Raw genomic sequence first — 17,708 nt, 5'->3', positions numbered from 1 at the left:
GAAGGAAGGAAGGAAGGAAGGAAGGAAGGAAGGAAGGAAGGAAGGAAATTAAGTATCACTTTGGCCAATGGAGACAAAGCCAGGAGCTGTCAAAAGGACCAAGACTTACTGATCCCAAAGAAGAGCCTGAGCAGAACACTATAGTAGACTCTATATTTATTGTCAACAAGCAAAAGAAAACTTGAAAAGCAATGATGGATGCATTTTTTCAATTGAGGCTTCCTCCTCTCTGATGACTTTGGTTACTATTAAGTTGACATAAAACTATTCAGCACACCCTTGTACCACCATGAGACCAGAGATAGGTCAGGAGTTAACCTTAAGAAATTAGGTGTCATCCACATTTACCATCAGTTATAAATGGAAACCCAGCAGATCTTAAAAGATTCTCTTCTAATCTTTGTGAGGAAACAATGTTAGTGTGTGTGAGAAAGAGAGAGACAAAGACAGAGAGAGCCAGAGACAGACAGAAACAGAGACAGAGAGACAGAGGCACAGAAAGGGACAGAGACACAAATGGGGGAGACAGAGAGATCAAAGAGAGACATGTTTACAGAGAAAAAGGAAACAGCTGCTCTTGAGTCCTTTTGTGCTCATCAGTGAAGCCAACAGAACTCACTTGTGCAGTATACATATATCAGAGTTGCTGACTATGCCAGTGACCAGTGTTCCCAGGAGTGTCTCTTACTTTCATCTCCCTTCCACGAAAATCAGAACTGGAACTTCTGTGAAGAGGCCTGTCTGGTAGGAATCATGAGCCTGGGAGAGAAGGCTGCTGAAAGCTGAGCTTAGCTGGGTGGGGCTGGAAACAATGAAAAAGCTATTTGTGATGTGCCTACTGCTGCTGCTCCTGCTCCTCTCCTTATGGCTTCCCCTCATCCTCGGATGCATTTCTCCCTCCCTCATCATTGCTGGCTACAGCTTCTTTTCAACCAGCCACAGCCTGTACTTCTTAATTGGCAGCTCTTATTCAGATGCAACTGTCCACCCATAGCAGATGACACCCATGATCAAGGTGCTGCTTCACGGTAAAGGAGAGAACAGAGAGTCACTTTGGAGCCTTGCAGACATAAGTACCAAGAACCACGCAGACACCGGAACACACCACACGACAGGCACATGACATATATTTACACTCTCTGAGGTTCTTAGCCATTTACAGACCTCCATGCAGTTCAAAGTCTGTTATAATTGACACAACACCATTCATTTTCCACAGCTTTTACTGGAACATTTAGAATGGCAATGTGGTGAGATACCATATTTTGGGACAGGCCTGCTCTCTAAGGCCTTTTACAATGTCTTTACATATTTCCACAGATACTACACTAGACTTTATTGCTCACAAAGTATTGTCAATTTCTACAAACTATTATAATTTTAAAGTAGTATGCAGTTTCTGTACCAGCACTGAAGGGGGAAAAGTTCAAGGGACCAACCTGGATGTGGTCCTCATGTCTGAGATCTGAACACTAATCAATATGCCCTTCTGTATTTCTCCCCAGGGCAAAATATTTCAAAGGGAAGAAGATCTATGGAGAAATTGACATTAAAGTAGAGCAAGTAAGTTGAGGAGGCACACTTGGAACGCCACTGTCTGGGGTACAGACCGATTATTCACACTTACGTGATATGGGCAAATCACTGCTTTTCTGTCTTTTCCAGGCTGAATTCTCTGATCTCAATCTTGTGGCCCATGCCAATGGTGGATTCTCTGTGGACATGGAAGTTCTTCGGAATGGGGTCAAAGTTGTGAGGTGAGCATGGTACTATGGAGGAAAGCATGAGGGACTCCCTTAGAACTAAGAAAGATTCACTAACTCCTTACACATCTTCAGTGAGCAAAATCTTAGGTGCAGAATGTGGCAGGGTGGAGGGGAGTCTAAGTAGCCAAAGAGCTAGCAGACCACAAGGAAACTTCTCAACAAATATTTGTTAAGCATCTACTTCATTGTAGGTTCTATCCTCAGCACTTGACACCAACAGACATTTACTTAGCACCTACTGTATGCCAAGAAGTCTTCTACATGCTAAGTGACCTAGTGGTAAACATAACAGAACAATCCCCCAAAATATAAAGCCCTCTGCCCCTAACTTGTTCTTTGAGCAGATAATGAGAAAATATAAACAGGAGGCAGAGGCAGGCAGGTCTCTGAGTTCAAGGCCAGCCTGGTCTACAGACTGAGTTCCAGGTCAGCCAGGACTACACAGAGAAACCCTGTCTCAAAACAACAATAGGAGCTGGAAAAAATGGCTCAGTGACTGCTTTTCCAGAGGTCTTGAGTTCAATTCCCGGCAACCACGTGGTGGCTCACAATTGTAATGAGATATGATTCCTGCTTCTGGTGTTCATGAAGATAGAGCACTCATATATATAAAATAAATAAGCAAATCTTTAAAAATAATGACAAAAAGTGAAACCCCAAAGGAAAACCTAGAACAGTAAAGCAGATGCAGGGATTGTTGGAAGATAATGGGGCTTGCAGTTTGCATAGAATAACCTGGTCTCATAAGAAACCGTTCAGAAAGACCTGAAGAAAGTGAAGAAGTGATTCTTGTAGGTATGCTCAGGGAAATATTTCAGGTAGAGGGAAGAGCTCACAGATCCCCTGAGGGTGCAGTCTATTCTGAGCAACACACTTGGAAGACAACTGGGACTCTGAGAGATTGAGACCAGGGAGACACCAGACCCGTGTGGGTAGAGCTGCAAGCTGACCTTCAGCAGATAGGAAAGTCTGAAAAGGAATCAATCACCAGATGGAGAAAGGTTGGAAACAATGCTCCAGGCAGAAGGACCAGCTTGTGCATATGGACAGAGAGGAAAAAAGCACTTTGCAATTTCCAGGACTTATGAATACTTAGAAATTCAAAAGAGTGGTAAGTAACTTCCTGGTTAGGGGGTTGGGAGTACTCAACACTTGTATCTATGCCCCCAACCCAGGTCTCTGAAGCCAGACTTTGTGCTGATCCGCCAGCATGCCTTCAGCATGGCACGTAATGGAGATTACCGCAGTTTGGTCATTGGGCTGCAGTACGCTGGAATCCCCAGTGTTAACTCTTTGCATTCTGTCTACAACTTCTGTGACAAACCCTGGGTGGTAAGTTACAGGAAGAGTACTAATGCAGATAGAATTGCTCATATGTGCATGTAGGAATCTGGTGCCACTCTGTCTTTTCAGAAGTGAAGATGTTTAAAAGTTTATTATGCAAGTTAGCTTTACATCACTGACAAATACATGACATAATCAACTCACAAAATGAAATGGTTTATTTTAGCTCAGTTTTTGATGTTTCAATCCGTGGTGTATTGGCCCTGTTACTGGGGGGATTGTAGCAAGGCAGGACATCATGGTGGAATTGCATAGTGGAAGCTACCTCTCTTGTGGTCTGGAAGTAAAGGAGGGGAGGGAGGAGGAGAAGGAGAAGGTAGAAGAGGAGGAAGAAAAGGAAGAGGAGGAGGAGGAGGAGGAGGAGGAGGAGGAGGAGGAGGAGGAGGAGGAGGAGGAAACCAGGGAGTTAAAATCCCCTGTGAGAGTACCCCTGACAACCTAAAACATCTAGGTAGGCCTCATCTCTTAAAGTTTCTACTACCTCCCAACATTACCACTCTGGGGGACAAATTTTTAACACATGGACCTTGAGGACATTCCAAATCTAAATTAGTACTTGGTATAACAGTTTAGAGACTCCCCTGAGGTAAGGAACTCACTAATTCATGTCTCCTGGTTCTCATAGTTTGCCCAGATGGTTCGACTACACAAGAAGCTTGGAACAGAGGAATTCCCTCTGATTGATCAGACTTTCTATCCTAATCACAAAGAGATGGTAAGCCTGGGAGAATGGACAAGGAAAGATTCAAAACTACTGTAATGTTACCACTGGCTGGATTTGGGATATGATATCTGAATATTACACAAGTTCTCAACCTGTGTGTCACAACCCTTTCATAGGGGTCGCATATCATATTTACGTTGCAATTCATAACTGTAGCAAAATTACAGTTATGAAGTAGCAAGAAAAATAATTTTATATTGGGGGTCACCACAATGTGTGGAAGAGCCATAGGATTACAAAGGTTGAGAACTACTGTTGTGATGAATTGAAGTCACTTTATGGTTGACTTATACAACCTATTATACAGGTTAGGTTATTAAAGGCTCTACTATACAGCCTTTGTCTAAAATGCTTAGAAATCATAAATACTTCAGATTTCAGAGTTTTCTTTTTGGATTTTGAACTATTTATATATGTATAAGGTATTTTAAGCATAGGACTTGAGTCTAAAGATTTATTTTATTTTATGTGTGTGGGTGCTTTTATACATGGTGCCCACAAAGGCCAGGAAAAGGTGTCAAATCCCATGAAACTGGAGTTACAGACAGTTGTAAGCTGTCGTGTAGGTGATTTTGAGCACCACCTGAATGTGAACCTCAGTTCTCTTTAAGAGCTCTTAATCCTTGAACCATCTCTCCAGCCTGGGATCCAAGTCCAAACATGAAATTAATATGTTTCACATATGCTGTCTTAGTCAGGTTTCTATTCCTGCACAAACATCATGACCAAGAAGCAAGTTGGGAGGAAAGAGTTTATTCAGCTTACACTTCCACATTGCTGTTCATCACCAAAGGAAGTCAGGACTGGGACTCAAGCAGGTCAGGAAGCAGGAGCTGATGCAGATGACATGGAGGGATGTTACTTGCTGGCTTGCTTCCTCTGGCTTGCTCAGCTTGCTTTCTTATAGAACTCAAGACTACTAGCCCAGAAATGGCACCACCCACAATGGGCCCTCCAACCCTTGATCACTAATTGAGAAAATGCCTTACAGCTGGATCTCATGGAGGCATTTCCTCAAGGGAGGCTCCTTTCTCTGTGATAACTCCAGCTTGTGTCAAGTTGACACAAAAAACCAGCCAGTACATATGCCTTACCCACATAACTCCAACTTACTCTTATTTTTAGTAAGTATTTTTAGTAAGCCTATGTATTGAGTGCTACCTGGAACATGTGGTCACGTGTAGAACATGCGCCTCGTGGAGCATATGGTGGTGCCCAATGTTTCAGCATTGGGAACATTTCAGATTTTAGAGTTTTGATGAGGAATGTTCAACCAGGACCACAAATTTCCCAGTAGTTACAAGTATGAATTAAGTTACTGATCCTAATATTTATCAAATCCTATTTTTGTATTATTCACTCTTACCAGTATTAAAGATATATTTTAGTGTGAATTAATAGAATTAACGTATCATATTGTATTCCATGTAGAAAGCAAATAATTATTACTAACATTATAAAATATCCTTCCTGATAGAAATTTTGCCCATATTTCAAACTCAAATTGCCAATAAAAACATTCAGTGGCAGTATTATGAATTATTTACAAAAAATAGAATTGTTTATTATCATAAAATATAATCATTATTACTACAAATGATCATGAATGCTACAAGTTATTGTAATGGATATACATTGTAGGTACCAATATTATAAATTAAATTAGAATTTTACTAGAAATCAAGCAATCAGCCAGAGATGGTGGCATGGGCCTATAATCCCAGCAATGAGGGGGTAGAGGCAGGAAGATTATAAGTTTGAGGCCAGTCTGGCTACATAGAAATCAAATAATCACTACTTGCATCATCAAAGAGCATAGGTAACTGTATCTCAAATTATGCTTGCATACAAATTACAAGTGTCTGTTTTGAAGTATAGTCAAATAGAAATTATCATTACTAATACTTGATGTAGTAGATGCAACAACTAATACTATAGTTTATTGCGTTTGTAGCAAACTAAGGTTACCAACATACATGATTAGTATCTATGCTGAGAAGAAATGAAATTCTTAGTATGTCAGTGGCTATATAGATATTGATATTTACATTATGGTTACTATAAACTATAAGTGCTATAACCATATGAGTCAAAGTTTAGTTACAAATAGAAACTGAATAATTGTTAGTAAGTCCATCAAAGTTTACAACTAATTACTAATTTTTCCAATGCTACAAGTTATATTTACTTTCATAAACAAACATTGCTAATTTTATGGCTTAAATTATAATTAAATATCAGTGATAATCTAGTATTATTGACTTTACTACTAATATTGAAAGTATTATGGTTGTTCATATAAATTAAAAATGTATGAATTAGATTTATTTACAGATCAAGGCATTAGATTAGTTCTGTTTTATTTTGTTTGATTTGATTTTTCTTTTTCTTTTTCTTTTTTTTTTTTTTTTGGTTTTTTGAGACAGGGTTTCTCTGTGTAGCTCTGGCTGCCCTAGAACTCATTCTGTAGACCAGGCTGGCCTCGAACTCAGAAATCTGCCTGCCTCTGCCTCCCAAGTGCTGAGATTAAAGGCGTGGGCCACCACCGCCCGGCGATTTGATTTTTCAAGACAGGGTTTCTCTATGTAACCACCCTGGCTGTCCTGGAACTCTCTTTGTAAACTACGTTGGCTTTGACCTCACAGAGATACACCTGCTTCTGTACCTTAGTTCTGGAACTAAAAATATGCGCTGCCATGCCCAACCAAACCATTAAGTCCAAGAAAATCCAATGTCCTCTCAAACTTATTTATCACCATTATTATTTATTCCTTATTCTTTGAGAACCAGTTCAGTAGAGTGCCATTATAAGCATGGACTCCATAGCTGGAATTTCTGTGTGGAAATCTTATCCCTACAATTTATATTTAGTAACACAAGAGAACTTAATTAAATGCCATGCAGCTCAGTTTGTCCAGTAGAATGTAAGTGATACTATTTCTTGAATCATAGAGTTGGTGTCAGAATTAAATTACCAAATAAATGTAAAGTAGTTAAAGCCCTCCACCTAGCATATCTTAACTGCTCATTGTGTAGGTAGAAATTATCTTTCTATTCCTAGGTGATTGTTTTTATCATGAAAGGGTGTTAGACTTTGTCAAATGCTTTTGCTGCTTTGTTGATATGATCATGTGACTTTTGCTCTTCTATGAATATACTATATTACATTAATTGATTTTCATGTAAGTTCATAGTTTCATAAATGTGCTTACGCTGTATTTTGGCGTAAACTTTTGCATTACTGGGCTCACTTGATCATAGGATAAATCCACTGTGGAATTCAAATAGTATATTGTTAAAGATTATGGCATCTGTATTTGTAAGGAGTACTGGCCTGTAATTTTCTTTTCTAATGTAATTTGGGTATCAGGATACTATTTTTCTCACAAAAAAAAAAGCTTGATGGTATTTGATTCCTTTCTATTTTTAGGGAGGAAGAATCAATGTTATATCTTCTTTAACATATATATCTTTCTCCTGAAATTAATCAGGAAGATATCTAGTTCAAGGATTTTTCTGTATTTTATTTTATTATACTGGGTTACATAAGGCCATTTTTATGTAAGTATATATTGTACTTTGAGCAACACCCTCCCCCAAATCTGGCTACTCTCCCCTCTCACTTTTCTCCCCTCCCCCTGCATTAGTCACCTAGATAATTTTGATTTCATTTTCATGCCATTTATATATATGCAATTTTATGTATCTATTTAAAAATCTAGGACCTGCAGAGAAAACATGTGCTATTTGTCTTTTTGTACGTAACTTACTTCACTTAATACTATTATCTCATTATATCCATTTTCCTGCAGATCATACAACTTCATTTTCCTTTGTGGCTGAAAAATGTCATTGTGTATATAACCACATGTTGTGTGCTTCTGTTGAGGAATACCTTGTTAGTTTCACAGTTTAGCTATTGTCAAAAGTGCTGTGATATCTTTTGGGTAAATACCCAGGCATGGTGTTAGCTAGGTCTACTTATAGGTAGGTCTAATTTAGTTTCCTGAAACATTATCATAAGACCTAAAACTCTAAAACTGGTAGAAAAAGTAGAAGAACAAAAACACTTCATGTTACTGGAGTAGGCAAGCACTTTCTAAATACGACTCTAGTCACTCAGAAAGTTAAGTTTAACAATTGAAAAATGAGACTTCATGAGGAAACAGCTAATCAAAACACAGCCTTCAGAATAGGAGCAAATATTTACTAGTTGACAAAGGATTGATATGTATAATATATAAAGAACTAAATAATCTAAATAGCAAAAACTCAAATAATCCAGTCAGTAGATAAGCTAATGAAAAAAAGCAGTTTTCAAAAGATAAACTACAAACCATGAATAAACATAAAAAAATGTTCAACATTACTAGCTACCAGAAAATGATTAATTGATTACTGGGAGCAGTCATTGTAAAGCCAATTCCTTTAAATAAAGGAATAGTAAAAAGTTACTTTGAAATCTGGTTTGTGAGTTTGTCTCTTTTCTGAGTCTGGTAGCAAGGTAAACTGTTTCTAGACCTAGTAATAGCTCAAGAAAACTGAGGCCCATGATCTTATTTTTACATGTGAAGAGAACTGAGAAAGCAGCTGAAGCCTTGGAATCTGCTGTTACACTGACAAATCTATCACTAGCCCATTCGTCAGCCCCATCAGAGACCTGAGAAGGATGAATTTCATCTGAGTAAGCAGGAAGTGCAGATCAAGAAGCTCCTGAATCTATTAAAAATGACAGGCTTGCTAGCTATATGGACAATCACCCTAGGTTCTTCTATAATTATTGGGAGCAGAAGTCCTAGCACAGCGTCAGTTTTTGGCTGCCAGACCCAGAAGATCCAACAGACTTTCATGTGGAGTAGGATCTTGGGGAAACCAGACACACTCATCTAGGCAAAACAGGGCAATCAACTCCCCAGTGTCGTGGTTGTCCATGGTTTGGACAGGATCTTGGTGGCAGGTAAGGTTAAGGGCAGCTTTTTACCTAGTGGCCAGCTTTGACACCTTTAAAGCAAGGTCCAAGGTGGAAGTTCTTCTGTGCCCACCATCTTCTTTGGAAGAGTGCTGCCAGGAGCTGGCATGTCTCTCTATCACACACACAAAAAAAAATTTTATAAGCATTTTAACTGCCATATTCAGCAGATTTCTGAAAAGTTTGAGGACCATCAGCATACCTGATTTAGTTACTTGTTTTAGGCTTAACGTTGAAACATATACAGAAGACTAAATAAAGCTTATTCCTGTAATTGATTGCATTAGTACTTAGCCTGACTACAACTATAGTTTTGAATACATTAAAGAATTTGATCATTGATAAGATGACTATTAATATGGTTAGAGGCACAGCTCAGAGGTAGAGTATCTGCCTATCAAGTAAAAAGACAACTATTAACTTGCATGTCTTAATTATCCTTAACCGTTTATAATAGGTTAGTAGCTTTTTTTGTTTGTTTGTTTTCTTTTTGTTTTTTCGAGACAAGGTTTCTCTGTGTAGCCCTGGTTGTCCTAGCACTCACTCTGTAGAACAGGCTGGTCTCGAACTCAGAAATCCGCCTGTCTCTGCCTCCCAAGTACTGGGGTTAAAGGCGTGCGCCACCACTGCCCAGCTGGTTAATAGCTTCTATAAGACTAGGACTTTACATTCCATCTCTGTTAGGCTTAACCTTTAAAAAAAAAAAACAATTTTTAGTTGAAGCTCTTCTAGTGTAGAAATAACACTTTTTAATCATAGATACAATTCCTAGGGAAACCAGCAACTTTACTGATCCTTTTGTAGTGCACCCTTATAGATTATTACAGTTTTTTGTATGGCTTAGTTTATCCAAGTAACTAAACCTTAAAAGACAAAGAAATTAGACCAATACTACTGTGAACCTGAGTAGACTTTAGGAATTTACTAATCTTGATTATCAAATATACCTTATTTATTAAACATATGTTGTTACTTATCTAAATTTTCTAGCAGCTTGGTGTTGAACAAAGACATAAATAGTTAGACATGCACCTTAAATTAGCTTTTGTTAATGTGAATAGGCCTTTATAACCTTAAAATTTTATCATCATATACAGTAAAGTCTAAACCAGAGTTAAATCACATACATAGTATATTGTAGTAAATATAACCATAAATCTGTATCATCATATAAGTCCATATCAATCCAAGATGTTTGAGACTTGTTGTTGCTTTCTTAGTCTATAAGGAGATACAATGATAAACAGATAAACAGGACTAAGAAGTTTTACAAATGTTGCTTTATGCTCTGTGGTCATCTTAAGGTGGTGAAGTCATGTGACATAGCCTCTTTAACCTTAGTAAAGACGTTTGCCAGCCATGTGGCTGCTTATATCCTGATGAGGTCACCAGACAAGATGGAAGAGAGCCACATGGTTGCTATTTTAAGAATATCTATTTTCCTAACACACACACACACACACACACACACACACACACACAGTTTTTAATGAGAGCTGAATTCAAGCCACATACACTCAGAGTTGAATCCAAGTCACATCCATATGCTTATAGACTTGAATACAAGTTACATATATCCTAATCCAGAGTTGAATCACATGTTTATTATTTTTTATTATATGTCTCTTTTTCAAGTTTAAAGCCAAATTTTGTTACAGATTTTATACCATACCCAATGAATTTGCAAATCCCGAGGTAAGAGTTTTCTGCATAATCTTAACATATTTTTTTTGGAACAAATTACAAAGAAATCATAGAGATAATGTATTTTTAAGAGTGAGAAGTAGAGAAAGTGTAGAGCAAAGCAAGATATATAAGATATCTAGGGATCATTTTTCTGTGCAATAGCACTTGTTAACAATTTGTGAGAATTTGGAAATTGAGTTTGCCATTTTTTTTTGCCTTTGATATGTACTGAGGCCAAGCTGTTGTAATAAAATCTGAGTGCGTGGAGGAAGACAGAGGCAAAAAACTGAACACTGTGCTAGTGTGCCCCTATAAGCTCCAAAACGAGGCCGAGAGCTGAAGCTATGGGGTTGCAGGTCCATCTCCTCTTTGAATCAGATCTCCTTTTTTTCTCTCATTAGAAAATAACTTTCTTGTTTCATATCTTGTACTTGTTCCTTTGTGAGGGTCCAAAAGGCTGAGTCCTGGGCAGAAGAGAAGGGAGACATCCACATGAGTGCAGAACACTGCAAGAGTCAAAGAAGCACATGGGTGACCACATGGAGGGCACAGCAGGCCAGAGCAAAGCAGCAGCTCAAGGAATGGACTCTAGAATGGAATCAAATTCACCAACAAACTGTACATACTTTAGGAGAGTTAGATTAGCAGCTTGGAGTTTGGAGCAGGTGCTACAGGGGCAGATAGGTGTGTGTGCTGGGTTTGTGCACCTGCCACTGGCCTACTCCATTGCTTTTTTGCTGCCCCTTTTGGTCCAGCTCCAGGTCTCACTTTGCAACAAACTTACAGATCCATCAACCTTAACTTAAAGACAAGACTTTTACAATGTGTGTGTGGGGGGGGGGAGGGTACCAGACACAAAAAACAGGACTTAGAGTGAAAAAACAAAAAAGAAATAAGGAATGGAGGAATCTTTATTCCATTCTGATCCCTTGTAATATCTGTAAGAGTCCACGATAATATTGGGATTTATGGTACCATTAGTTGGCCATGTTTGTATTGATTACCTAAAGGGCAGTAAGACCAGATTCGACTACAAAGGCAGATAAGTTTAGAGGCCCTTAAGTCAAGCACTATGTGGAGAGGTCTGATGTTTTCCAATAGATATCCAAGGCTACTCACAGACTTAGGGGGAACTGAATGAGGAAGGAACAAGCCAAACAGTGGGTCATTACTTCACAATTGGGGGCATAGGCAGGGATTTAGCCTGGCTAAAATTAAGGAGACACTCAGCACATGGTACCAAAACTTTTGAATGAAACCAAAAGGTGAAAACTGGGCTAAAACAAAAAAAAAAGCCTCACACAGGGGAAAGAGTGGCTACTTCCACTTCCAAGATTACCAGAGAAGCGTTTAAGCCAAGTGAGAGGAATGGCTCACCAATTGCCAGTGATGGATGGAAGGCCAGTCGATTAGGGGTCCAAACGGTGAATCTGTTGCAGGTGGAGCAGGTGGGTAGAGTCCCAGTATGGTTTAGACTGCTGGTGGTACAGGTTGGGAAGTAGGATGGGGTGATACCGGAGGTGGTGGTGAGTGCACAGGCACCAGGAGAACCAACAGAGTCAAGGGCACCAATGATAGGATTTTGCAGCAGGGTATCTTGGCAGATGGGAGCCAAAAATACTGCAGCAGAGATCACCCCACACAATAGATCTCAGGCAAGAGGTTTGTAGAGGGGTGTGAAAGCCATCAAAGTGGGGACATGAAAGAGATAGAAAGAGAAAAGGACACAGGGCAAGAGAGAAAGAGAGACAGAGAGATAGAGAGACCAAAAGACAGAGAGAGTAAGAGAATAATCTGTGATGGAGGAGACCTTTAAAAGTGATGACATAGTTTAGCTGCTGGCACTGAGTTGCTGACAGCAGGCAGGGGGAAGGCTTGATTTCTGACAGACCCATGTTTATACTGTGTTTTGTTATTTCTTTGCATATAGCTCGTTCATTTTTGTTGAAACTGTCCATCTTAATTTTTTGTCACAGCTCAGGGATAGTTTATTCCCCATCCACCCCAAATACATTTCTGTTGTGTTTTTAGTGACTTTCCTGAACTGATTATTTAAAGTTTGAATTATTTATCATGTGCAGCCACGGAAGCCTCTACTCCATTAGTGAACCACTCTGGTTTTTTTTAAATTATTTTATTTATTTCCATTACAAATGTTGCCCTCCTCCCAGTCCCCCCTCTCACTCCTCCTCCCCCTTGCCTCTGAGAGGGTGATCCTCCACACTAGACATCCCCACTCCCTAGGGCCAAAAGTCTTTAGAGGGTTAGGTGCATCTTCTCCCACAGAGGCCAGTCCCAGCAGTCCTCTGCTCTGTATGTGCCGGTGGCGGGGTGGGGGTGGGGGAAGGGGAGGCCTAGGACCAGCCTGTGTAAGCTGCCTGGTTGGTGAGTGAGCCACTCTTTTTTTGTTTTCTTTGTTTGTTTGTTTGTTTGTTTGTTTGTTTTGTGAGACAGGGTTTCTCTGTGTATCTCTGGCTGTCCTAGAACTCACTCTGTAGACCAGAAATCCTCCTCAGAGGAAATCCAATTCAGAAATCCTCCTGCCTCTGCCTCCCATATGCTGGGATTAAAGGCGTGCGCCACCACCACCCAGCAAGTGAGCCACTCTTAATTAAGCCCATTTTCTTTTTTTCTTTTGAGACAGAGTCTCACTGTATAACCCCAACTTGACCTAGAAGCCATGCAATTCTCCTGCCTCAGCCTCCTGAGTGCTGAGATTACAGGTATATAATAATACATCTGGCTAGATAATGTTTAAGCATCAACACCATGTTGATGCGCTTGTTGTGCATGTTATGGCATGCCTTCAATGCCTTGGCACTGTTTACAAGTTCACTTCTGCTTGTGTAGAGCTTCAAGGTCAGCCAATTGTCATGGAATGGGGCTTTGGAGGAGTTCCAGCCCTGTTCCATCTCACCCAGTGGTTATTCTAATGTCAAAAGGCAAAATTACAACAATTTAATGATTCTTTTTTTAAAAATTCTTCTCTCATACAATAGGTATTAACTGTAGTTCCCTTCCCTCCACTCCTCCGTAGACCTTCCTCCCATCCTCTCCTCGCACCTAGATCCACTCCTTCTCTATTTCCCTTCAGAAAAGAGCAGGCCTCCCAATTTAATGATCCTAATTGACTTTATTTTCAATTCTAAAAGCTGGCAATGCCCTATTCTGTGTAATATAGTAAGTGTTCTAATGAGCTGAGCAAAGGAGATTAATTTTTTATAGATATTAAAACCCAAGGAAAGTAGAAACAAAAGACAAAATCATATTGGCCATCTCAAATTTACTCTCTTTACAAGCTTGGAGTTGGAAGACAGAACCATAGAAAAATAACTGGTTAAGATAAGGTTACTCTGTGTTAACTATTTTTTGAGATATGCTCATGTTATGTAGCACAGCCTGGCCTCAAACTTGCTATATAGCAAAGGATGACTTGAACCTCTCATCCTTCTGTTGCCTACCTTCTGAATGATAGGATTATAGGCATCTGTTAACATGTTCAATTTTGTGTAGTACTAGAGATCAGATCCAAGGTAAACATTGTACCACCTGAGCTACATTTCCAGCTCCATGTTATCTTTTTTGTAAAGATTTAAAAAAAAAAAAAAAAGAGGCACCTTCCTTGGTATACCAACTGAAACTAACCTGCTTAGAAATGTTGGTTGTCATTTCTCCTGACTTTTCAGAAGGTCAGATAGCATCTTCATTTTGGTTTAGTCATGAGAAACTTTAGGATGAGTGATTCCATTTTGATTATTTTCCCCTATTATCTGTTGAACCCTAGTGCAGAATCTTGGTCCATAACACTTATCCCTTACAATTTTCATTTAATTTACTATACTTCATGAAATGGCAGCTTTCTTGGATTATTATACATTTTCGGTCACGTTATAAATTGCAGAAAAGGGTAATTTTGGTCAGGTGTGTTGGTAAACACCTATAATCCGAACACTTGTGAAGTAGAGGCAGAAGTGTCAGGAATTCAGACTCATCTTGGTTACATAATAAGTTCATAGCCGGCCTTGGCTACATGAAAGCATCTCCAAAAAATCTTATTAAATGTTTAGTTTTTTAAAATATGCTCGGGCTGGAGAGATGTCTCAGGGGTTAAGAGCCCTGACTGCTCTTCCAGAGGTCCTGAGTTCAATTCCTGGCAACCACACTGTGGCTTACAACCGTCTAGAATGGAATCTGATGCCCTCTTCTGGTGTGTCTGAAGGCAGCAACAGTGTACTCATACATTAAATGAATAAATATTTTTTAAAAGAATTCTGATTTTATCTTTTTTTATATTTATTCCAAAAAATAAAAAGTAAAAAAAAAAACTTACCCATTATGTCTCTAAAGCATTTATAAAATTGATAGCACAAAAATAAAACATAGAATTTTACCCATGACTATCAATGCAAAAATCTGAACCTTTTTTTTTTTTTTTTTTTTTTTTTTTTTAAAAAAGGGGTTTCTGTATAGTCCTGGCTGTCCTGGAAATCACTCTGTAGACCAGGCTGGCCTCGAACTCAGAAATCCGCCTGTCTCTGCCTCCCAAGTGCTGGGATTAAAGGCATGCACCACCACTGCCCAGCCTGAACGTTTAACTAATAAATATAAAATATAAAAAATAACAAGAAAATACTAGTTTTTAGAGTCTTCAGTACCCTTATCCATGTGACCTGCTTTCAGTCTTTTGTTTCTTTGCCACTTTACAATAATAATAATAATAATAAAATTAAGAAGAGCACTTATGGTAGTTCTAGAGGCTTGTCTCAAACCTTGTCCATATAGTGAGTTTCAGGACAACTTGGGCTATAGAGTGAAACTCTGTCTCTTCAAACAAAGCAACAACAAAAGATAGAAGGAAGGAAGATCTAGAGAGTTTCTAAGAATGCAAGAATATTTTATTTAAATTAATGTATTACAGTCATGCAGTATGTTGATAGATATAAGGAGAAAATTCTATTATTTCCATAGTTACTTAGGAAATTTTTAGCAGTTTATTTTAATAAAAGCATTTAAAGTAGAAATCAATTGGTAGTGCTTTATCATGATAAAATCTGCATATCTCAATTCTATAATTATCACAATAATGGACAATACTGAAAGCATATCCAGTAAGATCAGGAGCAAAGCAAAGGTGTTCACTGTCTCTGCTTCTTTTTGAAATTGTTATAGAAGTTGAACCACCAGGACAGCCCAGGCTATACAGAGAAACTCTGTCTCAAAAAAAAAAAAATGGGTAAGAGGGCATTTGACAATCTTTATTTGGGCCAGGAATGTATCTTAGTAGCAGAATACTTGCCTAGCAGGTACAAAACCCTAGGTTTGATCCTTCAAAATAATAAAATATCTGTAGACGATATGATGGCATACCTAGAAAACCCCAAAAGAACCAATTATAATGCTAACCTAGGCAATACAATAATGTAGTAGCAACATAGCAGAATGTATGATGAAAATCAGTAGTTTTCTGATACACAAATAACAATAATAGAAGATATATTAGAAAACAGCGTTCATAATAACAACAAAAATATTTTAAATACTTTAGTAACTGGATTTAGTGGGTTATAAAAACAAACATGAACCGGGCGGTGGTGGCGCACGCCTTTAATCCCAGCACTTGGGAGGCAGAAGCAGGCGGATTTCTGAGTTCGAGGCCAGCCTGGTCTACCGAGTGAGTTCCAGGACAGCCAGGGCTACACAGAGAAACCCTGTCTCGAAAAAAAACAAAACAAAACAAAAACAAAACATGAACTTGGGAGAAAGATATGTTAGGGAATGTATTGGGGAACTTGGAGGGAGAAATGGAAGATAGATCTGATCATATTTTATTATGTACCTGCGTGAAATTTCAAGCATAAAGGGAAAAAAATACATGCAGATTTATAAAGAAATGATTAAAACACTCTTAAAGGATATAAAAAACATACTCAACTAAGCGAACTGTTTTTGCTCCTTATTGTTGGCTAGAATGAACTGATATCACTAAAAGGTCAGCTTGTATACTCAGGTCTTTGATTTACTAAGAATATAACTATTAAAAATATGCCTATAAAGTTTTATCTAGAACTAGATGAGTTGATAGAAGTGCACATAGGAGAGTAAACACAAAAGAATGACCAAAAGAGCCCTGACAAAGACAAGTTCAGAGGAGATATTGACTCTATCAAGTTACAGGGAATCTAATACCTCCACTACCAAACACATTATAAGATTTTTATTATTTAAATTGTATGATGCTTCACAGGAACAAACAGACTGACACATTGTGGTTCATGTGAATCAATCCCCACACACATCATAAACATACAGAACAACGATAACAATAAATTTAAAAAGCAATGTATCAGAACTTAAAAATCTGGGTATAGATCTATATACATCTGGAAATGTAGCTTATGATAACAATGACAATGACCAGAGAAAAGAGGGGCTTTATATTTTGCATTATACCTTGCATTGATGCTCTTCATTCATCTGAAATAGATTTTGATATGCACTGTGTAGCAGTACTGTAGTTTGTTCTGGAAGTGCATGCATGAGGGAATGATCACATCACAAGACAGGAAGTCAGGAGATTCAGGGACTAGGCTTGTTCTTTTTATAACACCCGATCTAGGGAACTTACCAAGGTCCCATGAGGACTACATTAATGCCTTCCAAGCACCATATTCCCAAGGGCCTAACCACCTTCCATTGGACCCTCATATCTTAAAAGTTCCATCCTTTCAACACAATCACATTGGGGACCAAGCTTCCAACACATAAACCTCTGGGGACACACTCAAGCTATATCCAAATGGTAGCAGGTAGGTAGGTATCAGTTCACTCTTTACCTTAAAAAGTAACTAGTTTTCTCCCACTAATCTAGTATGCCACCCTTTTCATAAGTTAACATTTCACATATATGTGAAGAAGGTCTTAACTCTGTTCTGTTTTCCTTATCACTTTCTCTGTACTTATATCAGTTTTAAATGTTTGTTGATTTGTTTGTGTATTTATTCTATGAGACAGGGTCTCATGTTACCCAGGTTGACCTCAAATTCCTTATGTAGCTGCGCATGGTGGTTCAAGTCTTTAATCCCAAAATTCAGTAGGCAAAAGCAGAAGACACTCTCTGAGTTTGAGACCACTCTGGTCTACATATTGTGTTTAGGACAACCACCAGGGCTATGTAAAGAGACCCTTTCTTAAAAACCAAAGGGAAAAAGAAAGAAAACTC

The 17,708-nt window shown here is 38.6% G+C and overlaps 1 protein-coding gene across 2 annotated transcripts in view; it reads left to right on the top strand.

Annotated features, from left to right (window-relative positions):
• Syn1 (synapsin I) overlaps positions 1-17,708 on the top strand; it is a 51,393-nt gene that overhangs the window by 9,750 nt on the left and 23,935 nt on the right. For both annotated transcript variants that reach the window (XM_028776135.1, XM_028776134.1), the window contains exons 2-5: positions 1,506-1,563; positions 1,666-1,757; positions 2,942-3,098; positions 3,736-3,825. In XM_028776135.1, coding sequence (XP_028631968.1) covers positions 1,506-1,563; positions 1,666-1,757; positions 2,942-3,098; positions 3,736-3,825 — 397 coding nt within the window. The remainder of the gene's footprint in view (positions 1-1,505; positions 1,564-1,665; positions 1,758-2,941; positions 3,099-3,735; positions 3,826-17,708) is intronic.

The sequence above is a fragment of the Grammomys surdaster genome, unplaced genomic scaffold, assembly GCF_004785775.1.
Source record: "Grammomys surdaster isolate TR1022 unplaced genomic scaffold, NIH_TR_1.0 265, whole genome shotgun sequence".
In the NCBI taxonomy this organism is placed as follows: Eukaryota; Metazoa; Chordata; class Mammalia; order Rodentia; family Muridae; genus Grammomys; species Grammomys surdaster.
This window is presented reverse-complemented; position numbering and strand designations above follow the sequence as displayed.